At 40.3% G+C, this 25,558-nt stretch overlaps 1 protein-coding gene and 1 pseudogene across 6 annotated transcripts in view; one reads left to right on the forward strand and one right to left on the reverse strand.

Annotated features, from left to right (window-relative positions):
• The first annotated feature begins 906 nt into the window (after positions 1–906).
• Positions 907–25,558, forward strand: part of TBC1D15 (TBC1 domain family member 15) — an 81,289-nt gene continuing 56,637 nt past the window's right edge. For all 6 annotated transcript variants that reach the window (XM_008004036.3, XM_008004039.3, XM_037996811.2 and 3 more), the window contains exon 1: positions 907–1,005. In XM_008004036.3, the coding sequence (XP_008002227.3) occupies positions 976–1,005 (30 nt within the window). In that variant the 5' untranslated portion in view covers positions 907–975. The remainder of the gene's footprint in view (positions 1,006–25,558) is intronic.
• Positions 10,278–11,620, reverse strand: LOC103238728 (magnesium transporter MRS2 homolog, mitochondrial pseudogene; annotated as a pseudogene).

The raw sequence follows: 25,558 nt of genomic DNA on the forward strand, positions 1-25,558 counted from the left end.
AGCTATTAAGTAATGTGTAGGTGCTATAAACTATGTGCCTTGGACTCTGCAGCTATGAGGGCATGGTATTATCACAGTTCCCATTGAAATACCTTGCTGGAGGTCATGTGTGTGTGGCAGTGACCAGACAAATAGAGAAACCTCATATATAGAGGGGAAAAGTCTCCATGTTAGTTCCTGGAATATCTCCTTGTTAGTGCTGGGCTTTCTTGGATCTTCACGGCAACGCTACTATCTTTATTTTGCTATAAGAAACTGAGGTTTCGAGCGTGTTGGTCATTTGCCTACTGCAACAAAACCAGGTGAATGGGCCGGGCGCGGTGGCTCAAGCCTGTAATCCCAGCACTTTGGGAGGCTGAGGCGGGCGGATAACCTGAAGTCAGAAGTTCGAGACCAGCCTGGGCAATATTGGCGAAACCCCCTAATAAAAATTTAAAAATTAGCTGGGCGTGGTGACGCGCGCCTGTAATCCCAGCTACTCGGGAGGCTGAGGATCGAGAATCGTTTGAATAGGGAGGCGGAGGCTGCAGTAAGGCGAGATCGCGCCACTGCACTACAGCCAGAGCGAGACTCCGTTTCTACAACAACAACAAAACAACCAGGACAATGCTTGCGCGCTTCCAGTATGGTATTCTTTTCATCTCACCAAACCGACGTGGCCTGCGATAGCTTCAGACTCTCGACAAACTCCAACACAAATAAGGTACACATTATTTTAGGAATCTTCCCCCGGGAGGACGTGGGGCAAGCATAAGCGTAGCGTGGCGGCTGAGACTCAGCCCTACCCGCCTCTGAGCCCAGCTCACCACGCCTGCGTCTGGCAGCTTTTTCCGCCGGGCCACGTTCCTCCACGCCCTTCCCGCCACACCCCGCCCCTTTCCCGCCCGGATGTTATTCTAGTTTTGCCGGATGTTGTTGTAAGTCCGAGAGACACGTGAGGTTCTGCTACGTCATTACCAGGCACGCGCAGGAAACATGGCGGCGGCGGGTGTTGTGAGCGGGAAGGTAGGTAACGGCCTCCAGGAAGTCCTCGGCTTTTCTCTGGGACGGGGATGCTTTTGCTCTTTGGCAGTTGGCTGGGGGAGGGACACGAGGGAATTTCTATGTCCGGACAACCCGTGGTGTCTGTAGAAGATTGGGTGGTACCAGCTGGTTTCCCGAGAATGCCAGTTCAGCCGCGGAGTTACAGAGCCGGCTCCTGCTCCAAGGCCAGCTAGGCCTCGGCGCTGTTCTGCCTCAGAGCAGAGAGGCTTTTATTCGTATTACCTTTACTAACGGACAGGTGGCTCTCTAGTTCCTTTTTTTTCCCCCTGATTCACTTTTTCTTGACTCTAGTTCTTTGTGTCTACTCTTTTGACTCCAGCGTCTTTTCAGTCTTTGAAGCGTTAACCCGACTTGCCTCTTGTCTTCTTTGCTACAGTCTGTTGAAGATGTTTATGCTTCCTTCGGGAGGACCTGAATAGGTGCTAGGCAGCTAGCCGTGCTTTTAGAAGAAACGAGTGTACTGGGTCTGTTTTTACCAAGATGCTGAGTTGGTTGGTGGTGTGAGCAGCGGGACTGTTTCCTGAGAGAAATGGAGATTTACACCGTCCTGTGCTTGTCTAGGAAGGCGTCTATTCAAATATTTATTTTCTAGGCATTTCAGTGGGAGTATTGGTCATGCTGGTTTACGGAGGTGGTCAGTGACACTCCTAATTTCGTTGGAAACTAGGATTATGTGCGGAGATTTCGTCGAATAGTGCCTATTCGCGTTCCGAGGGCACATCTTATGTATAGTTAGTGCTGTCAGCTTTGTGATACGCCACCGGTAGTATTTCCCAGTGCAGGAGTATTTCATCAACAGCTGGAATCAACTGAAGTGACTCATCGAGTGTTGTTTACTCATTGCAGATAGCATCCTCTGTTCCTTGAGTTTCACTCATGTCTCCCTGTTGCCTTCCCTACCCTATTTTGAGTTGTTTGACAGCGTTTGAGATTTGGTGTTTGGAGTATTAGACTAGGTGGCTGAATAACAAATATGGGATTGGTTTTGCTGTTAATCTGAAATATGACCTTGGAAAATTGGGCAGTTGTGATTTCTGTGTCTTTCACGTTCTTTATCTGCAGAATTGAGGAGATGGCAATCATTATTTCTTGTATTTCTTGTATTGGAGTTGTTAGGGTTATATGAAAATTTTTTTAAAACATAAAATTACATACTTGTACGTGCTGGCTCTTTTAAAGGATAGGTGGGCATCCTTTTTTGGATTAGTTGTGCTCTTGGTTTTCTTGTCAGTTTTTTACTTTTTATGTTCAGGGTGGATGCTGATATTCTGCTTGATTTACTGCATATTTGAAGGTTATCCTGTTTGATTTTCCACATAAACTGATCCAGGCTAGGACTTTTCAAGAGGGGATCCCTTCCATTTAAACATCTCCCTCTTTCAGGTTTGGATTGATTTTGAAAGAATCCTTGAGGCAATGAAGCAGAGTTGTGAAATGAAAAACATTTTTCACTCTTTGCAGCCACTACCTTTCGTAGTCTGACTTCTTAAAACGAGACTTATATTTAATAATTCTACTTCATAACCTCATTTATTCTCATTCACTGCAGATTCACACCTATTGCCATCACTCCACTGAAACTAGTTTTCCATGTGAAAAGCTACTCCTCTCCGAAGTAATACTATCATGACCAACAAAACCCACGGTTCTTCTCTCAGTATGTTCAGATCTGGTTTAATGGCGTCATCTTTCACCTGTTGCATGTTAAACATACTTGGAGACATTCATTCCTATAATACTCTCTAATCAATAACCATGTCCTACCAGTTTTACCTTAAGAGGTTTCTTAAATTTGCTGCATCTTTACTATCAGTGCATAGTTCAGGCCTTTAGTCTGCTTCTATTCTTGATTTGTTGGCTGATTTTATTCCTTTTCTACAGTCTCTGCCCTTAATCTTCTCTACACCACCACTGGAGTTATTTTTCTAATGCGCAAACCTGATAATCTCTTGATTTAAAAAGCAAATGAAAACTCTATACTTTTTTACCGTCAGCATTATAATAATAATAATGAAAGCTGGTTAATGTAACGTTAAAAGACATGTTACCTTTATGCTTCCCTACTTCCTAATCTTTTTTCTTTAGGAAAGGGGATGGGGAGAAAATGTGTGCGTATGTTTATTCATCTCCTCCTCCCTTCACCAAGTTTTAGCTAAGAGTTCTAGTTTAGAAATACAGGGGAGTGAATGTTAACCAAGGTGCACAAAAATCACTTGTGATACTTTTTAATAGAAGTACAGATGCTGGGCTGCCAGCTCTGTTGAATTAGAATCTCTCAGTGTCTCCACCTAGGATGTAACTTTTCTTACAACTCTACTTGCTTTGAACTTGGAGTTTCAGAAAGTGATGGAGGAAGTTAATCTCCGTCTTGTAGGGAAGCAGCAAAAGGTAATGGTTAAGAGCTTGGTCTTTGAAGCCAAACTAGTTTCAGAAATTATTTTCACACATTTACAAGCAACTTCAGTAAAATTACTTAACCTCTCTGTGCTTCAGTCATCTGTGATATAACAGTACCTACTTTATGCTTGGTATGAGGATTAATGAGTAAATATATTGGAAACTGTAGACTGAACTAATCATCATAAGGTCGGATCCTGAAATGTTTCATCTGCACCTAACATGGATTCTGGCACATAATAGCTATTCAGTGAAGAGGAAGAAGCAAGAAGGTACGAGAAAATGAGGAACCAGGTGCAGTGGCTCACGCCTGTAATCCCAGCACTTTGGGAGACTGAGGCGGGAGGATCACTTGAGCTCGGGAGTTCAAGACCAGCTTGGGCAACATAACTAGACCCCGTCTCTATGAAAAACAAAAAAATTAGCTGGTTGTGGTGACGCATGCCTGTTGTCCCAGCTACTTGGGAGGCTGAGGTGGGAGGATTGCTTGAGCCTGGGACTTGGAGGCTGCAGTGAGCTATGATGGTGCTACTGCATTCCAGCTTGGGTGACAGACCAAGACCCTGTCTCAGAAAAAAAAAAAAGAAAAGAAAAGAAAAAGAAAATGGGGAGGGATTAGAGTGGGAGAAATGGGTCCATTAATAGCTCTTTTGTTTCAGAGTTGTAAAATCCTATTATAGTACACTTCCATTCACTCTGGGTTTTTCTATTAATGTATTAGAATTTTTTTTCTATTGAAAATTACTGGCCGGGCACGGTGGCTCACGCCTGTAATCCTATCACTTTGGGAGGCTGAGGTGGGTGGATTACTTGAGGTCAGGAGTTTGAGACCATCCTGGCCAGCGTGGTGAAACCCTATCTTTACTAAAAACACAAAAGCCAGGCATGGTGGTACACGCCTGTAGTCGCAGCTATTCAGGAGGCTAAGACAGGAGAATCGCTTGAACCCAATGCAGAGAGCTGAGATTGTGTCACTTGTTCAGACTGGGCCACAGGCAGACTCTGTCTCAAAAAATAAAAATGAAAATTACTTGAAACAATAGGGAAATCAGCTGTTTTTTTCTTAATTAGAATTTGTGATGTCATTTTTAATAAGAATTTATTTTGTAGCTTAAAATTGGCCCTAACCAATTCTTTTTAAATATGCTCATAGTCCTGTGAAATTTTTGTGCTTTGGAAAGATTAGTATTCTTAGTATCTGGATCTTCCTGGAGACTTGTTTTCCTAGACTAGATCTTTTAACGTGGTAGTTACCCATGGTATAATAGGAGTATGTCTTATTTTTAAATTTTTCTGCCATTCTTTAGTTCAACAAACGTTTTAGTACCTGCTATGTGCTGAGTTCTTTGGACACAAGGGTGGTTAAACACAGACTTGTATTGTTATTATTAGTGTTAATTTATTTTGGAGACAGCCTTGCTCTGTCACCCAGGCTGGAGCGCAGTGGTGTGGTCATGGTTCATTGCAGCCCTGACTGTGTATCTCCTCCGGCACCTAAATTATTCCTGTCTCCTATTTGACTTCGCTTGGCACACTAATATCGTTGAGAAGCAATAATAGTTCTGCCAGTTGCCCTTCCTTGAGAGTTGTACCATTCTCTAGATCTCAAAGGCTCACTCTTCACTTCAGACTATCCATGATGTATTGCCCTTACAACCACCTGTATTCTGCGTTTTTTTTCAGTTCCACAGTCATTACTCATTAACACATCCCAAATAAAACTCAGTTTGCTTTCCTCTTTCTGTTCTCCCTATCTCAGTAAAAAACCTCATCTACACAGTTTTGTCCTTACTGTTCTTCCCTTCACCTTTCACATCTGATCAGTCACGAAGGCTTGTCATTTTGATCTTCTAAGTATCTTTCTAAGCCACCTGCCTTTCCTCATCCCCACTACCATTGCCTTAGTTCAAGCAACCATGAGTCTCTCCCTCCCTGGATTACTACAGCTGTTCATTCTTGGACCTGCAGCCACTTTAATGGCTTAGAAAAGGCAAGTTTCTAGTTGCTTTTGTCGGTCTTCAGGATAAATTTCAAACTCCTAAATTCTTTAGCATGGCTTATGCAGCCCTTTATGATCTGATCTGGTCTCTGTTTTTGCTTCTAAACTATTTAGACTCTACTCTCTGGTATTTGGGTTTCAATCGTGCACTGAACTACTGCTCTGTATAAAACATACCCTCTGCTAAGAACATACATCCTCTGCTTCCCTACGTTCTCTACTATTTAAAATTGCCATTATTCAGATCTGAGTTTATATGTCACTCCAAGTAAGTTTTCCTGATTCTCACTCTACCTGAGCCTCCTAAATCTAGGTAAGATGGCCTTTATTAGGGCTTGCTGTGGCAGTCTGTTAGTACTTACATGTTGTAATTGTCAGTTTTCTTGTCATCCCCAGTTAGATTGTAACTACTGTGGAGGCAGTGACTGAATCTTACTTATTTACACCTAGTAACTTGCTCTGTACCTGGCACATGGTAGGCATTTACTGTGTATTTATTGAAGAAGTAACTGAAAATGGTATCTCATTCAGGAGTCTCTGCATTCCTCTGTCACACTCTACTATATACATTGATTTACTGGTTTACATGATACTGCTAGTTTAGTCAGACACTTTTCATTGTGTTGTTTTTTCCACTGACACCTTTTTATTTCCAGCATCTGGTTGGTGCTCATAAATGTGCTGAGTGTATGATTAAAGAAACTTCTAAGTCAGATTAAGTGGAATGGGGAGTAGTTCAAAGAGTTTGGGCAGGCTATTGCTTATGTTCTTTTTTGAAGGGTTTGGTAGAAGTTATTTGCAGAGAGAAAGGACAAAAGGGTGTTCCAGGTAGATGGAACAGAATACACCTGAAAAAAAGCACCAAGCTTTTGGGTAACAAGAGTTCACAATGGCCCAAGGCAGAAATGTTTTATGTGTTGGGAGTATCAGGAAGTATAGCCTCACTATAGAGGTAAAGGGTGAAGACAGAAGATTTTTAAGCCCCTATGTGGTGTAACCAGATGGACATTTTGTAAAGGTTAGTTTGGGCCGTGGTTATGCATTATGCACCTTAGATTATTGGAAGGTAACTAGATCGGGAGAAGAGAGATCAGAATGTTATTTTAGTGACTTAGGCTAGAAGTGATGAGGGGCCAGTGCCAGAGGAAAAGGTTTGAGGGACTTAGGATATAGGGTCTGGATGGTGAAAGAAGCATTTAGGATAACTGGGTGGATGAGATATCTTTGACAGAATTGGGAATATCGAAGAAGAGCCGGTTTAGATAGAACACATTGAGTTCAAGATGCCTTTTTGAAATAGAGGTATCAAGTAGGTGCATAGATATTTGAATGTGGAACCTGTTAGGATGCTCAGTCTCGTATTTCCTGGGGATGCTTTCTGAAACCATACGCTCAAATTATCATCTGTATGCCAAATAGTTTTTAAAGAAACTGAACTTTTGAAACTTTGGTTGTTTTATTAGCCAATAAGTTCACATAATTGCTAAAGTTAAGAATGTATGTTGTGTATGGTAGGTGAAAGGTTTCCAAGTTCGGAGAATGATTTAGGGCAATAATTTTACCCTAAAGTTACGGGTACATTTAAAATATTTGGGTTGAATTTTTCATTTATCTTCCATTTTTGGAAATAAAGATTATAATAATCATAATGTAAGTAAAAATTCAGTCTTAAGTGAAGGCACAGTATAAAAGTTACTATTGTGAAACTTCCTTAGTTTTTCTAGCTCTTTGTGTCAGGAAGGATGTTCTTGAGTTGGATTGTGCAAAAGTTCATTCTGTCTAAAAGTTGAATTTATCTGTTTTTCTGCCTTATTTTTGCTTTTTAATTAAATTGCTAAATTAGGGGTGAGAAAATTTATTCTAAAATGTTTGCTGTGGTCACCAGAACTCTTTTAATAAGTTATATCTGATACATAACTTATTAAGGAGAAAAACAAAATGCAGTTTCTGTTGCTTTTAGCAGGCCATCATTGGAAGTTTTATAAATGTACTTACCTGCTTGGGCATCTTAGCAAATATTTAACAATAGATAAGAGCCTGGAGGGCATGAGACATTTTTATCCCAAAAGGAAAACTTTCCTCCTTTTTTGTAGTACTTTTACACTTAGAATATTCCTTCTTGTGTAAATATTTTACCTTTTTAATAATTTTGCCAGGTACAGACAAGCAAGGAACTCTTAATACCTTTTAATCTCTCTGTTCTTTATGATGTCTGGCACATAATTGCTTCATAAGTTTGTTGAATTGAGTTTTATACATTCAGTTTAGCACCACCAAGTGGCAAGTCTTTGAATGCTCTTGATATATTTTGCTTCCTATGGACATCTGATTCCCAATTGAGTGGGAGTGTGATTGTTAATTTTTTTTTTGAGGCAGAACTAATTTCTTTTTTTATTTTAGTTCTTTATTTTCTTTTTAGTGAGAATATCCTCATATATGTATGTACTTATTTTTACTTAGGTTTTTACTATTTACAACAAGAGACTTTCCGTGTAAATTATTTTTTATACAGCTTGTTTCCCTGCCCCCCGCCCCGACATGGCCTTGGTGTGCGGCCCAGGCTGGAGTGCAGTGTGTGATCTTGGCTTACTGCAGCCTCCACCTCCTGGGCTCCAGCGATCCTCCCACTCCAGCCTCCTGAGTAGCTGGGACTAAAGGCATGCACCGTCACACCCAGCTACTTTTTGTATTTTTTGTAGAGATGGGGTGTTGCCATGTTGCTCCATCTCGTTCGGACTCTTGGCCTTAAGTGATCCACTCACCTAGGCCTCCTAAAGTGCTGGGATTATAGGTGAACCACCGTACCTGGCCTATACAGCTATTTTTGAGATACAATTGATGTGATAGGCCACATGTATTTAGAGTACACAACTTTTGACTTTTGTGTATACCATGAACCCGTGAACACAATTATGATAATGATGTTTTCACCATCTCTGTTAGTTTTCTTATGACTCACCGTACTCCATCACTCCATGTGTCCTGAGGCAACCACTGAGCATTTTTTTTGGTCACTATAAATTAGTTTTAATTTTCTAGAACTTAATATAAATTCAGTTATATAGTATATATTTTGTTTTTGTGTGGCTTTCTTTAGGATAATTATTTTGAAATTCATTCATGTTGTTGTATGTATCATTAGGTTTCTTTTTTTTCCCCCAAATAATATCCATTGGGCTGGGCATGGTGGCTCACGCCTGTAGTCCCAGCACTTTGAGAGGCTAAGGCGGGTGGATCACAAGGTAAGGAGTTCAAGACCAGCCTGACCAACATGGTGAAACCTTGTCTCTACTAAAAATGCAAACATTAGCTGGACGTGGTGATATGTGCCTGTAATCCCAGCTGCTCGGGAGGCTGAGGCAGGAGCATTGCTTGAATATAGGAGGCAGAGGTTGCAGTGAGCTGAGATCGTGCCACTGCACTCCAGCCTGGGTGACAGAGCAAGACTGTCTCGAAAAAAACCCACAAATAATATTCATTGTATGGGTATATCACATTTTGTTTATCTGGTCTTGTGTTTGATAGATATTTGGGTTATTTCCACTTTGAGTGTTACAAATTAAGCTGCTCTTAGGCCGGGTGCAGTGGCTCACACCTGTAATCCCAGCACTTTGGAAGGCCGAGGTGTGTGGATCACCTGAGGCCAGGAGTTCAAGACCAGCCTGACCAACATGGAGAAACCCTGTCTCTACTAAAAATACAAAAGTAGCTGAGTGTGGTGGTACATGCCTGTAATCCCAGCTACTTGGGAGGCTGAGGCAGGAGAATTGCTTGAATCCGGGAGGTGGAGGTTGTGGTGAGCCGATATCTTGCCACTGCACGCCAGCCTGAGCAACAAGAAAGAAACTCCGTCTCAATCAATCAATCAATCAATCAATCAATAAAATAAAGCTGCTCTGAGCATTGGTGTACGTCTTTTATGAAAATATACTTTCATTTTTCTTGATTGGATACCTGAGAATGGAGTGGCTGGATCATATATATTAGTTGTATGTGTAGCATTCTAACACAGTGCGAAATTGTTTTCCAAAGTAGGTGTAGTGTTTTATGTTTCCACTGGCAGTGTATGAAAGTTCCAGTTGCTTTATATTTTTGCCCATATTTAATGTCAGTCATTTTAATTATAGCCATTCTAATAGGTGTATAATAGTGTTTCATTATGGTTTCAGTTTACATTTTTGTAATGGCTAATGGTGTTGAGTATTTTCCATGTGCTTATTTGCTGCCCTTGTATCTTCTTTGATGAAGTGTCTGTTTAAATCTTCTGCTTATTTTTTTCAAATTTTTTTTTTTTTTTTGTTACTGAGTTTTTAGTGTTCTTTTTATGTCCTGGATTTTATGTTCTGGATACAAATCCTTTCAATACAAGTTCAGTTGGGTCTTTTTTAAAAAGTTATTTCTTTTTATTCATCTTATATAAAAGGGGGGGCAAATATAAGAAAATAATGTTATGTCAAAGTTTGGTTTTTAAAGCACAAACTTCCAGAATTTGTTTTAAGGTTCATACATAGAATGGTAGCTTTTAGTCACCTGAGAATCAGGAAATTCACATGAAGGTAATTCCTTGTAGTGACAAAGAACTGTGGCTTCCTATGGGTTTGTCAAGCTCCTAGGCTTCATTCAGCCTGAAATTGTACTTTTCTTGTTATGTATAAATTAAATAAAATTTATACAACTCTCTGTTCTTGTGTTGTCTCACATCATGTCTAAAAACAGCATTTAAAGTTTGCAGGAAATAGAATTTTAGCCTGTTACAAAGCAAACACTTTGTTTCTTTAACTCAGAATTCTGGAAATGCAATCAAGTTCTAGTATTGTGACTTCCAAAATATTTTGTCATCAGATATTATTTTTTTTCAAGTGTCTAACTCCATACAAGAAAATAATGAAAGTATCAGAAGTTACTTGTGATTATTAAAAAAAAAAACTTCAGTGTCCATAGGGTTGTTCCTCATTGTTTGTTAGGATACTCCTGCCTGATCCAAGTCCATCGGGTCTGAGGCTGTTTTTTGTTCCACGCTTGTATCTGCTAGAAGAGTCTTTTTAGGTAAGGAGGCCGTCATGCGAGGCAGTGGAGCTTCTAGCTGTTGTCCAAGGAATGAAAGCAGGCACCTCCAGATAAGGCCACTTCCCATGAACGTAATTCCTGTAATCAGCCAAAACACTCGTTGGGCCTCTTCAAGGGGAGATTCCAAACTCATTCCAAAAGCAACTCCCATTACTCCAAAGAGCAAAAGAGAGAAGGTTCTTATGGTCAGCTGTAGATTCAACTTCATTATCACGTTACGGTGGCTGTCAGGATTGATGAAAATAATACTTTGTGAATCATCAGTCAGTACCCTAAGCTCCTAAGCTGCATTGGAGAGATCGTCAGCCAGTTGGTAGTAGTTTTCCATCAGCAACTCCATCTCCTCTGCATGGTCAGTCCCATTACTGCTCTTTTCAAAGACTTGTGGGTCACTCCATTTTGATAGAACTCTTCTAGCAACTCTTCCTCATCCAAGATCTCCAAGATTGACTCTTTGAAAATTTTAATATCTGTTTCTAACTCTAGTAGACTTTTGCTGTTCTGTAGTAAAATGTGGAGTTTGCTTCTGTCTATAGAAGAATGTTTGGGGTCCACCAAAGCTTCCAACGTCTCGAGGATCAGTGGCTGGAAAATGCTAAGTTTCACCTGAAGGGTGTTGATCAAGTATTGTGGGAGCGCTTCTATAGCTCTAAACTCAAAAAGTTATAGGGTTTATAACAAGTTGACCCTCTCCAGACAATTGTGAAGAGAGTTCTCGGAACAGCCATTGCTGTGAGTTTAAATTATGATAATCTAAAATCAGAAGACACTCTCGAGTTATCCCAGCTTTCAAATACTCCATTCTCATGATAATCCTATTATTTCTGGCTGTGATACTCATTACATGGTGAAATCTCAAATCTCTGGCTTGAAGACCTAACTCTTGGTATAACTCAAGTGTTCTTCCCTTTAAAAGAAGTAACATTTCTCTGTCAAATTTTGTCGTGGTAAATACTGGGGCTACACTGGCTAGAGTGGTTTGAAAGACATCAGAAGTTCTAAACCAGTGCATTTCACCTGCCATGTGGAGCTGGCAGGTTTCGCACAGTGGCGCGACCCAGCTCCTTCTGAGCAGGTTGGCTGCACAGCCACAGGCAGCAACGGGAGAAGCCACAGAATTTTTGTTCTGTGCCCGGGCTGAAGTGCAGTGATATGATCATGACTCATTACAACCTTTAATTCCTGGGCTCAAGTGATCCTTTCGCCTCAGCCTTCCAAGTAGCTAGGACTACAGGCATGTACCACCATGCCTGGCTAATTTTTTTGTTTTGTAGACATGGGGTCTAGCTGTGTTGCCCAGACTGGTCTTGAACTCCTGCCCTCAAGGTGATCCTCCTACTTGGGCCTCTGTTTTTACACTGCTGTAAAGAAATACCTGAGGCTGGGTGCAGTGGCTCATGCCTGTAATCCTAGCACTTTGGGAGACCAAGGTGGGTGGATCATGAGGTCAGGAGATCAGGACCATCCTGGCCAGCATGGTGAAATCCTGTCTCTACTAAAAATACAAAAATTAGCCAGGTGTTGTGGCATGTGCTTGTAGTCCCAGCTACTTGGGAAGCTAAGGCAGGAGAATTGCTTGAACCTGGGAGGCAGAGCTTGCAGTGAGCCGAGATTGTGCCGCTGCACTCCAGCCTGGCGACAGAGCAACGCTCCATCTCAAAAAAAAAAATAAAAAATAAAAAAAAAATGCCTGAGACTCAGTAATTTATAGAGAAAATAGGTTTAATTGGCTCATGGTTCTACAGGCTGTACAGGAAGCATGATGCTGGCATCTGCTCAGCTTCTGGGAGGCCTCAGGAAACTTACAGTCATGGTGGAAGACAAAGAACAAGCTAACAGGTCACATAGAGAAGGAGGAAGGGGGAGGGGGAGATGCCACACACTTTAAAACCAGATCTCATGAGAACTCACTGTTGTGATGACAGCATAAAGAGTGGATGGTGTTAAACGGTGAGAAACCACCCGCACCATTACCTCCCCCCAGGCCCCACCCTCAACAATGGGTATTGCAGTTCAAAATGAGATTTGGGGGGGGGGGCACAGATCGAAACCGTATCATTCCTCTTCCGGCCCCTCCCAAATCTCCATGTCCTTATCACATTTCAGAATATAATCATACTTTCCCAGTAGTCCCTCAAAGTCTTAACTCATTTCTAGCATTAACTCAGAAGTCCAAAGTCTCATCTGAGACAAGGTTAGTCCTTTCCACCTATGAGGCTGTAAAATGAAAAACAAGTTAGTTACTCCCAAGATCCTAGTTATAGGCATTGGGTAAATACTCCCATTCCAAAAGGGAAAAATCTGCCAAAAGAAAGGGGCTACAGGCCCATGCAAGCCTGAAACCCAGCAGGGCAGTCATTAAATCTTAAAGCTCCAAAATAATCTCTTTTGACTTCATGTCCCACACTTAGGGCACACTGATACAAGGGGTGGGCACCCAAGGCTTTTGACTTCATGTCCCACACTTAGGGCACACTGATACAAGGGGTGGGCACCCAAGGCCTTGGACAGCTCTGCCCTGTGGCGTTGCAGGGCTCAGTCCCCATGGCTGCTTTCAAGGGCTGGCATTGTGTGCCTGTGGCTTTTCCAGGCTAAGAGTGCAAGCTCTTGGTGGATTTATCATTCTGGGATCTGAAGGACAATGGCCCTCTTCTCACAGCTCCACTAGGCAGTGCCTTTGTGGAGGCACCAATCCTACATTCCTCCTCCTCACTGCCCTAGTAGAGGTTCTTCATGAGGACTCTGCCCCTGCATCAGGGTTCTGCTTGGCTTCTCCATACATCCTCTGAATTCTAGGCAGAGACTCTCAAGCTTCAGCTGTTGCGTTCTGTGCACCTGCAGGCTTAAATTAACATCGTGTGGAAACTGCTAGGGCTTATAGCTTGCGCCTTGTGAAGCAGCAGCCTGAGCTTTACCTGGAGCCTTTTGAGTCACAGCTGGAGCTGGAGTGTCTGGGATGCAGGGAGCAGTGTCTGAGGTTGTGCAGGGCAGCAGGATCCTCGGCCTGGCCAAGGAGACCATTTTTCTCTCCTATGCCTTGGTCCTGTGATGGGAATGGCTGCTGCAAAGGTCTCTGAAATGCCTTCAAGGCCTTTTTCCCATTGTCTTGGCTATCAGCACTTGCCTTTCTGGTAGTTATGCAAATTTCTGCTGTGGGCTTGAATTGCTTTCCTGAAAATGTACTTTTCTTTATTGCCACATGGCGAGGCTGCAAATTTTCTAAACTTTTATGTCCTGCTTACCTTTTAAATATAGGTTCCAGTTTCAGGTCATTTATTTGCATATGCATATGAGCATAGGTTGTTAGAAGCAGCCAGGCCACATCTTGAATGCTTTGCTGCTTAGAAATTTCTTCCATTAGATACCCTAAATCATCCCTCTCAAGTTCAAAGTTCCACAGATCCCTAAAGCAGGGGCACAGTACAGCCAGGTTGTTTGCTAAGACATAGCAAAAGTGACTTTTACTCCAGTTCCCAGTAATTCCTCATTTCCATCTGAGACCTTGTCAGCCTGGCCTTCACTGTCATATCACTACCAGTATTTTGGTCACAACCATTCAACCAGTCTCTAAGAAATTCCAAACTTTCCCTCATCTTCCTATCTTTGAGCCCTCCATACTCTTCTAACCTCTGTCTGTTACCCAGATCCAAAGCTGCGCCCACATTTTAAGGTGTCTTTATAGCAGTGCCCATTCCTGGTACCAATTTTCTGTATCAGTCAATTGTCACTCACTGCTATAAAGAAATACCTGAGACTGGGCAAGTTATAAAGAAAAGAGGTTTAATTGGCTCACGGTTCTTCAGGCTGTACAGGAAGGGTGATGCTGGCTTCTGCTCAGCTTCTAGGGAGGCCTCAGGAAACTTAAAATCATGGCAGGAGGCAAAGAGTGAGCCAACACTTCACATAGAGCAGGAGGAATAGAGAGAGGATACGTGCCACATACTTTTAAACAACCATCTCATGAGAACTCACTACTGCCAAGACAGCACCAAGGGGAATGGTGCTAAACCATGAGAAACTGCCCGCATAATCCCATTACCTCCCACCAGGCCCTGTCTCCAACATTGGGGATTACAATTTAACATGAAATTTGGGCAGGGACACAGATCCAAACCATACCACCCTCCCACAGTGCTGGGATTACAGGCATGAGCCACTGCGCCTGGCCGAGTTGTGACTTTAGTGTCTTGAACATATGGGATAGACTTAAAATAATACTTTAATATCCTTCACTACTGATTATTTGTGTTGCTTTGTGGTCAGTGGTAATTGATTACTCTTTCTTGTTATAGATCATATTTTCCTGGCTCTTAGCATGCCTTAGTGGTAAATTTTTTACTGGAAAATGTCAGATATGTTGAATTCTCTTTTTTTGGTTGCTAGTTATTTTTGTGTTCTGTAAAATACTGAGCTTTGTGTTAGAAGGCACTTAAGTTGCTTGGAGTCAGTTTGGTGCTTTTGGGTCTTGCCTTTAAACTTTGCTAAATGGTATCAGCACAGTGTTTAGTATAGAACTAATTCTGCCTCACTGATGAGGCAAGGGAGTGCTTTGTGAATTATGAAATTTTCCACTCTGTTGCAAACAGCTATGTGAGTCTGCAGATAGTTTCTTCTAATAGTTTCCCTCTTGCCTTGAGGAGTTTACTGACAAACATGCACTGTTCCATACTCTGCTGAATACTCGAGGAAGACTGCAGATTTCTTGAGTTCCCTGTGTGTTCTTCTCTTTTCTCTGGTACTTTCTCCTGTGAACTCTAGCTGTATTGGCATCCCCTGTTGCCCACATCCCTCTCCTCACTGGACGCCTTCTGAGTTTTCTCTCCCTTTCCCATAGCTGGGAACTCACAACGGTAAGCTAGACAATTGTATTGCTAACTTCATTTGGCTCCTTTCTCTCAGTAGTCACTATCATTCATTGTTTGATGGCGGGAGTATTGTGAAAACCATTGTTTCATAGGTTGGTCAGTATTTTTAGTTTTTTATTATTATTATTATTATTATTTTCCTGGTGGGAGGTTAAATCCAGCCTGTCATTCCATCTTGGCCAGAAGTGGAAGTTTTTATATAGGGTTTCTTTTTCCTTTCTGTTTTTGGTGGAATTAATATCTATCTCTTCTGTACATCTTTTTTCCCCTTCAATCGTAGGCTGAGTGTTTGTTTTCCAAATTTGTTCTTTTTGTTGTTATGAACTCTTAAGATGGCTTTTTTTCTCCCAAGATTTTACTATTTCCTTCTTGTTGATCTGCATTAATTCTCTTTTCTGTTCTGTACCTTCTGACAGGCAACATTATCAGCAAGATAATTCAAGAATTTTAACAGATGGTATGTGTTTAGAGAATGTGCCAGTAGATGTTTGAGTAGCTGAAGGTCATCATCATATACATAGAGTGGTTTTATACTAGTTTGTAATTTGTATTTAAGTGTCTTTTTTTCTCCCATCTCGTTGATAGTCTGTATAATCTTCCAAAACAATAGCATTCCTCTCCCTCCAACCTTTTCTTTTGCAGATTAACTTGGTGACAGGTGGTGCTACTTCCTCAAATCTCTGCTTGATCTGTTCTTCCCTTTCTTTTTCTCGAGGTATATTTTTTCATTGTTGAATTTGTGTCATGTTTTCCATCAGACAAAATTCCTTCAGTACCCTTGAGATTGATTTAGATCCTATTTAAGACTTTACATTTTGTGTATTACTTTGTTTTCACACTGCTATAAAGAAATACCTGAGACTAGGTAATTTATAAAGGAAAGAGGTTTTAATTAACTCACAGTTTCGAATGGCTAGGGAGGCCTCAGGAAACTTCACGGCAGAAGGCGAAGGGGAAGCAAGGCATGTCTTACATGGCAGCAGGAGAGAGTGAGTGCTCAGGGGAAACTGCCACTTTTAAACCGTAAGATCTTGTGAGAACTCCCTCACTATCATGAGAACAGCATGGGGGAAACTGTCCTTATGATCCAATCACCTCCCATTGGGTTCCTCCCTCGACATGTGGGGATTACAATTTGAGATGAGATTTGGGTAGGGATGCAGTTAAACCATATCATTTTGTGTTTATCATCAGTAATTTTTAGCATTTTTATTGTAAAACAAAATTCAGACACTGAAAATCACACTTACCATATAGCTCAACGAGTCATAAGGCAAACCTTCTTGTAATCACCACTTAGATTAAAAAATAGACCTTTGCCAGGAGATTGAGACCATCCTGGCTAACATGGTGAAACTCCGTCTCTACTAAAAATACAAAAAAATTAGCTGGGCGTGGTGGCGGGGGCCTGTAATCCCAGCTACTCAGGAGGCTGAGGCAGGAGAATGGCGTGAACCCTGGAGGCGGAGCTTGCAGTGAGCCAAGATCACGACACTACACTCCAGTGTGGGCGACACAGCAAGACTCTGTCTCAAAAAAAAAAAATAAGACCTTTGCCAATAACTCCAGATGACCTTCCATGTACCACCCCTTGTCTCCTAAGAAACTGTTACCCTAATTTTTGTCATAATCACTTTCTTGCATTTCTTTATTAGTAGTAGTATTAAAACATAGCTGTTGTGTCTTTTTTTAAAAAAAGATCTTCGATATCTTTTACGTCGTGTTACTGGGTACTTAAGAGTGTTGTTTTTCTTGGCCCGGTGCGGTAGCTCATGCCTGTAATCCCATCACTTTGGGAGGCCGAGGCGGGTGGATCACGAGGTCAGGAGTTCAAGACCATCCTGGCTAACGTGGTGAAACCCCATCTCTACTAAAAATACAAAAAAATTAGCCAGGCGTGGTGGCGGGTGCCTGTGGTCCCAGCTGCTTGGGAGGCTGAGGCAGGAGAATGGCGTGAACCCAGGAGGCAGAGCTTGCAGTGAGCCGAGATTGCGCCACTGCACTCCAGCCTGGGCGACAGAGCGAGACCCGTCTCAAAAAAAAAAAAAAGTTTTGGTTTTCTTAATCAGTTGCACCTTTTGCCTTTTTATTGTATGTGATTTTTTGGGGGGTTATCTTGTTATTCTCTTCAAATTTCAATTTAAATTCATTTACCCAAATACATTATTTCTTGATTTTAAAAGATTGGACCATATACGAATTATGGTTCACCCCGCCCCCATACTGCCAAACCAACCAAATCTTGATTTTGACACTATGTATCCTTCGAGCAGTTTTCATATTCAGTGTTCTCTGCTAGATGAACTGGAAGATGAAATGAAAACATCATTTATATCCCCATTCGAGATGTATTTTAGGTAAGTTTTTGCTATATAATTTGTTCCCTTGTAAAATATCTCAAATTAGTAAATTGTTAGGTTTGGGGAGTAATATCTCAGATATGGCCTGGGAAACTGATTAGGCTGTTCTGTTTTTACATATTGATACCTCTGTATCCCTAAGGTAACAGTCATGAGAATGTGTTGCCTATACATTCTTTTACTATTTGAGATGCATGGTGCTGATTCTTTGTAGAATTTGGCTTCTTATGGAAGGAGTCTTAAACGTGTTGCACATCTCTGGTAGTGTAGACTTTTGTTTCGGTCTTTTTCTTCTTTTAGGCTTCAGTTTGCCAGATTCCTGATTGTAGTTTCCATAGACCTTTACCTTCTTGGGATATATATTTTTTCTTTTTTTTCCTGACTTGTTTTTTTCTACTGTTCCTATGAGCTCTTCATTTTCTCTCAAATCTTAGGTAGTAGAAAGGAAGAAAGGGACTGCTGATGCTCTTTCTTTGCTTCCTGTAGTACAGAGGACCTACTCATGTTCACAGCACTGGTAGTTGGTGAATACTACTGATTGGGATGCAAACAGCACGTAGGATATTGGAACAGTTTTGTCAGTGTCCATATATGCTGAGCCTTAAGTTGATAGCCTTTTTCATTATGTACTCTTTGGACAAATAAAACTTGTAGAGTAGACCTTTCAGTCTCAGCCCTAGAGTAGTGGAAGAAGCTTGAGCAAATCACTTGATTTTCTTGCAGTTTTTTCAGTTACAAGATGGGAATGATAATATCTATCTAACTGAATTTTGAGGGTCAGATTTGATAATGTAGAAATGTTTTTGTAAAGTAAAGGGTAATAAAAATATTACATAGCAGATAAAAGCATTTGAAGCTTTCTTTAAAAATTTAATTTTTTTTTTTCTTAAAAGATGGGGATCGGGGGGCATCTTGCTTTACTGCCCAGGATGGTCTTGAACTGCTGGCCTCAAGTGGTCCTCCTGTGTTGGCTTCCCAGTGTCCTGGGATTACGCTGCATCTGCCCAGAACCTTTTAATTTTGCGTTAGAGATCATGAATAAAACCAGAGTGAAGCAATTGAAAGCTTATTCTACTAACAAATGTTATCTGAGGTGAAATTATTCACATCATAATTGTTCCCTGTAGCAAAATAATTTTTTGTAACAAATATGCCTGGAGATAGCTTTTCAAATGTCAGTTATTACAGTTGATAAACATAAGAAGCAGAATGTTCTATGGCAGGATACTAAAGAATCAATTCATGATAGAGTCTAAGAAATATCTTCGTTATTATATATTATTGAAGTTTTAATTGGACTTTAAAAAATCTAGATTTTGCTTTTATTTTTTAATTGGCACATAATAATTGTACATATTTATGGAGTATAGTGTGATAATTTGATATATGTATATAATGTGTAATCAAATCTTAGCCTATCTATTACTTAGAACATTTATTATTTCTTTGTGTTAGAAGCATTCACAATCTCTTCTATTTGAAAATATACAATAAATTGTTAATTATATCATGTAATAGTGCTGTAGAACATTAGAATTTATTCTTCCTGTCTAGCTGTACTTTAGTATTGATTAACCAACCTTTGTCTACTTCCCTTCCCCCAACCCTTCCCTGCCTGTAGTAACTGCTATTCTCCTTTCTACTTCGATGAAGCCAACTGTTTTAGCTTCTACATATGAGTTAGAACATGTGGTATTTATCTTTCTGTGGCTGGCTTATTTTACTTAACATATTCCTTGATGCTCATCCATGTTACTGCAAATGACAGGATTTTTTTCATTTTTGTGGCTTAATAGTATACCATTGTGCATATATACCATATTTTCTTTCTTTTTTTGTTTTTTGAGACAGAGTTTCACTCTTCTTGCCCAGGCTGGAGTGCAATGGCGTGACCTTGACTCACCACAGCCTCTGCCTCCCGGGTTCAAGTGATTTTCCTGTCTCAGCCTCCTGAGTAGCTGGAATTACAGGCATGTGCCACCACGCCTGGCTAATTTTGTATTCTTAGTAGAGACGGGGTTTCTCCCTGTTGGTCAGGCTGGTCTCGAACTCCCGACCTCAGGTGATGTGCCCACTTCGGCCTCCCAGAGTGGTGGGATTACAGGTGTGAGCCACTGTGCCTGGCCACCACATTTTCTTTATCCAGTCATCTGTTGATGGACTCTTAGATTGACTCCGTATCTTGGCTATTGTGAATAGTGCAGCAGTAAACTTGGGAGTGCTTCTTTGACGTACTGATTTTCTTTTTTTTTGATATATAGTCAAAAGTGGGATTACTGGATCATATGGTAATTTTTTTTTTCTTTTTTTTGAGATAGAGTCTCACTTTGTTGCTCAAGCTGGAGTGCAGTGATGTAATCTTGCCTCACTGCAACCTCCCAATTTCTGGGTTCAGGCAATCCTCTCACCTCAGCCTCCTGAACAGCTGGGACTACAAGCATGTGCCACCATGTCCGGCTAATTATTTTTGTATTTTTGTAGAGATAACGTTTCACCATGTTGCCCAGGCTGGTCTTGAACTCCTGAGTTCAAGCCATCTGCCCGCTTTGGCCTCCCAAAGTGTTGGGATTACAAGCGTGAGCCATCACGCCTGGCCACTGTTTTTAGTTTTTTGAGGAACCTTCATACTGTTTTCTGTAGTTGTTGAACCAATTTACATTCCCACCAGCAGTGTATAAGAGTTATCTTTTCTCCATATCCTCACCAGCATTTTTGTTGTTGTTGTTGTTTTGATGACAAATAATTAGTCATCAGTTAATTAGCCTTTCTGGGATGAGATGGTATCTCATTGAGGTTTTGATTTGCATTTTCTTGCTAATTAGTGATGTTGAACATTTTTTTCATATACCTGTTAGCCATTTGTATGTTTTTTTTTGTCATTGTCATTTTTAAATGTAGATATAGAGTTTTATCGGGGGAACCAGCCTCCAGTATTTCAACGTAGGTTCTTTTCTATTTTCCCTAAGTGTTGGCTGGTCTGAGAAATAAAGAGAAAGAGTACAAAAGAAAGAAATTTTACAGCTGGGTGTCTGGGGGTGACATTGCATGTCGGCAGGTTCCGTGATGCACCTTGAGCTGCAAAACCAGCAAGTTTTTATTAGGGGTTTCAAAAGGGGAGGGGTGTACAAATAGGGAATGAGTCACAGAGATCACATGCTTCAAAGGCAATAAAATATCACAAGGGCAGAGAGGCAGAGTGAGATCACAAGTTCAGGGCAAAACAAGAATTACTGGTGAAGGTCCATGTCCATTGGGCACACATTGTCATTGATAAACATCTTAACAGGAACAGGGTTCGAGAGCAGATAACCGGTCTGACTAGAATTTGCCAGGCTGGAATTTCCTAATCCTAGCAAGCCTGAGGGCACTGCAGGAGACCAGGGCATATTTCATCCTTTATCTACAACTGCATAAGACAGACACTCCCAGAGCGGCCATTTTGGAGACCTCCCCCTGGGAATGCATTCGTTTTCCCAGGGTTATTCCTTGAAGAGAAAAGAATTCAGTGGTATTTCTCCTATTTGCTTTCTGAAAGAAGAGAAATATGACTCTGTTCTGCCTGGCCCTGCAGGCAGTCAGACTTTATAGTTATCTCCCTTGTTCCCTGAAAATTGCTGTTATCCTGTTCTTTTCAAGGTGCCCAGATTTCATATTGTTCAAACACACATGCTTTACAAATAATTTGTGCAGATAACGCAATCATCACAGGGTCCTGAGGTGACATACATCCTTAGCTTACAAAGATGATGGGATTAAGAGATTAAAGACAGGCATAGGAAATTTATTGTAAGAGTATTGATTGGGGAAGTAATAGATGTCCATGAAATCTTCCCAATTTATGTTCAGAGACTGCAGTAAAGACAGGTGTAAGAAATTATAAAAAGTATTAATTTGGGGAACTAACAAATGTCCATGAAATATTCACAATTTATGTTCTTCTGCCATGGCTTCAGCTGGTCCCTCCATTCAGGTTCCCTGTCTTCCCTCAACAGAGTTTATTTGTGCCAAGATGGAGGATTGCAGTCCGGAAGCATAGATTCAAGTTGCCCTGAGTATAAACTTCCTGTATGTCTTCTTTTGAGAGATACCTATTTAACTTATTTGCCCTTTTTTAAATTGGAGTATTTTTTTTTTTTTCTGTTGAGGTTTTTGACTTTCTTGTATCTTCTGGATATTGAACCCTTGTTGGATGTATAGTTTGCAGGTATTTTTTCCCATTCTACAGGTTGTATCTTCATTCTCTTGTTTCCTATGCTATGCAGAAGTTGTTATTTTGATGTAATCCTGTTTGTCTGTTTTTGCTCTTGTTTCCAGTGCTTTTGCAATCTTCTCTATAAAATCTTTGTCCTGACCAGTGCCCTGAATAATTTCCTCTAGTAGTTTTTGAAGCATTGTCTTACAATAGTTTCATAGTTTTGGATCTTACATTTAAGCCTTCAATCTTTTTTTTTTTTTAAATGAAGTCTCGCTATGTTGTCCAGGCTGGAGTGCAGTGGTGCGATCTCAACTCACTGCACCCTCTATTTCCCAGGTTCAAGCGATTCTTCTGCGTCAGCTTCCCAAGTAGCTGGGATTACAGGCACCTGCCACCATGCCCTGCTGATTTTTTTTTTTTTTGTATTTTTAGTAGAGATGGGGTTTCACCATATTGGCAGGATGGTCTTGAACTCCCAACCTCAGATGATGTGCCTGACTCAGCCTCCCAAAGTGCTAGGATTACAAGCATGAGCCACCATGCATAGCCCTTCAATCCATTTTGAGTTGATTTTTGTATATGGTGAGAGATAGGGTTCTAGTTTCATTTTTTCTGCGTATACATATTTAGTTTTCCCAGCACCATTTATAGAAGAGGCTGTTTCTTCCTCAGTGAATGTTCTTGGTGACTTTGTCAAAAATCAGTTGGCTCTAAATTTATTTCTGGGTTCCTTATTCTCTTTAATTGGTCTGTGTATGTTTTTTATGTCAGCACCTTGCTGTTTTGGTTACTGTAGGTTTGTAGTATATTTTGAAGTCTGGTAGTGTGAGGCATCCAGCTTTGTTCTTTTTGTTTAGGATTGCTTTGGCTATTTGGGGTCTTTTGTGGTTCCATATGAATTTTAGGATTGTTTTTCAATTTCTGGGAAGATCGTCATTGATATTTTGATAGAGATTGCATTGAATGTGTAGATTGCTTTCGGTATTGTGGTCATTTTCACAATATTCTTCTAGTCTATGAACATGGATGCCTTTCCATTATCTTATGTCCTCCTTAAGTTTTCATCAGTGTTTGTAGTTATTCTTGTAGAGCTCTTTCACCTTGGTTAAATTTATTCCTACATTATTTCCTTTTTGTTTGTTTGTAGCTATTGTAAATGGAATTGCTTTCTTGGTTTCTTTTTCTGCTAGTTCTTTATTGGTGTATAGAAATGCTACTGATTTTTGTACATTGATTTCGCATCCTGCAACTTTATGTAATTTATCAGTTTATCAGTGTTAGGAGTTTTTCAGTAGAGCTTTTAGGGTTTTCTGTAAGATTATATCTGCAAACAAGGATTCCTTACAGTTCGGATGTCCTTTCTTTTTTTCGCTTGTCTAATTGCTCTGGCTAGGACTTCCAGTACTGTGTGTTGACTAAAAGTGGTGAAAGTGGCCATCCTTGTCTTGTACCAGATCTTAGAGAAAAACTTTGGACTTTTCCCTGTTAAGTATAATGTTGACCGTAAAGTTCATTGTGTTCAAGTATGTTTCTTCTACCAACTTGCTGAGAGTTTTTATCATGAGGATTGTTTAATATTATAAAATGCTGCTTTTTCCTGTCTATTGAGATGATCATATGATTTTTATCCTTCATTCTAATGATGTGATATATCAAATTTATTGATTTGCATATATTGAACCATCCATGCATCCTGGGATAAATTGCATTTGATCATGGTCAGTGATCTTTTTAATGTGCTACTGGATTCTGCTTATTAGTATTTTGTTGAGAATTTTTGCAACTATGTTCATCAGGGATATTGGCCTATGGTGTTCTTTTTTTGTTGTGTCTTTGTCTAGTTTTGGCATCAGAGTAATGCTGGCCTTGTACAATGAGTTTGGAAAAATTATTTCCTCTTCAGTTTTCTGGAACAGTTTGGGAAGAATTGACATTTGTTCTTCTCCAAATGTTTGGTAGAATTCCACAGTGAAGCCACTGGGCTTTGGGCTTTTCTTTAATGGGAGACTTTTCATTACTGATTCACACTTACTGTAATTGTTTTGTTCAGGTTTTTGGTTTCTTCTTGATTCAATCTTGATAAGTGTGTCCAGGACTTTATCCATACTCCAGTTTGTTGGAGTATGGTTGATTGTACTAGTCTCTCTAGTGATCCTTTGTATTTCTGTGGTATGTTTTAATGTATAGTTTTAAAATTTCTGATTTTATTTAGGTCTTCTCACTTTTTTCTTGCTTTGTCTAACTAATGGTTTGTCAGTTTTGTCTGCCTTTACAAATAAATTAACTTTGTTAATTTTTTCTTTTTTGGTCTCAATTTTATTTCTATTCTGATCTTTATTGTTTCTTTATGTATCTGGGTGCTTTGGTGTTGAGTGCATATATATTTGCAGTTGTTATATCCTCTTGCTGAATTGATCCCTTTTTCATTATATAATAACCTTGTCTCTTTTTACAGTTTTTGATTTTTAAGTCTGTTTCATCTGATACACATAAAGCTACTCCTGGCTTTTGGTTTCAGTCTGTATGTGTCTTTACAGATGAAGTGAGCTTCCCGTTGGCAGCATATAGTTGAGTCATTTAAAAAATTCCATTTATCAAGTCTATATCTTTTATGTGGGCAATTTGTTTACATTCAAGGTTGTTATTGATAGGTGAGGATTTTTTCCTCTCATTTTGTTAATTGTTTCTGGTTGTTTTGTATATCCTTTCTTCCTTTTTTGCTCTCATAGTTTATCATTGAAGTTTGGTGGTTTTCTGTAATGGTAAGGTTTGATTCTGTTTGCTTTATCCTTTGTGTATCTGCTCTAGCAATGAATTTTATACTTTTGTATGGTTTCATTATAGTAATTTTCATCTTTTTTTCCTTCCAGATATAGGACTCCTTTGAGCAGTTCTTGTAAGGCCAGTCTAGTAGTGATAAATTCCCTCAGTTTTCACTTGTCTGGAGAAGACTTTTATTTCTCCCTAATTTCTGAAAGATAGCTTTGCTGGATACAGTATTCTTGGCTAGAAGTATTTTTCTTCCATCACATTGAATATATCATCCCATACTGTCCTGGCTTGTAAGGTTTCTAAGGAAAAATCTACTTTTAGGCCGGGTGCGGTGGCTTATGCCTATAATCCCAGCACTTTGGGAGGCCAAGGCAGGTGGATCATGAGGTCAGGAGATCGAGACCATCCTGGCTATCATGGTGAAACCCCGTTTCTACTAAAAATACAAAAAATTAGCCAGGCGTAGTGGCAGGCGCCTGTAGTCCCGGCTACTTGGGAGGCTGAGGCAGGAGAATGGTGTGAAATTGAGAGGCTGAGCTTGCAGTGAGCCAAGATCGTGCCACTGCACTCCAGCCTGGGTAAGAGAGTGAGACTCCATCTCAAAAAAAAAAAAAAAAGAAAAAAAAAAGGAGGAAATCTGCTTTTAATCTAACAGGGACTTCCTTATGTGTGACTTCTTGATTTTTTTTCCTGCTGTTTTTAGAATTCTCTTTTGACAGTTGGACTATAATGTACCTTAGGGAAGAACTTTTTAGGTTGAATCTATTTGAGGACTTGTGAGATTTTTGAATCTGGATGATTTTTATCTCTCTCTCCAGACTTGGGAAGTTTTCGGTTATTTTATTAAATAGGTTTTCTA

Source organism: Chlorocebus sabaeus, chromosome 11 (assembly GCF_047675955.1).
Source record: "Chlorocebus sabaeus isolate Y175 chromosome 11, mChlSab1.0.hap1, whole genome shotgun sequence".
NCBI lineage: Eukaryota > Metazoa > Chordata > Mammalia > Primates > Cercopithecidae > Chlorocebus > Chlorocebus sabaeus.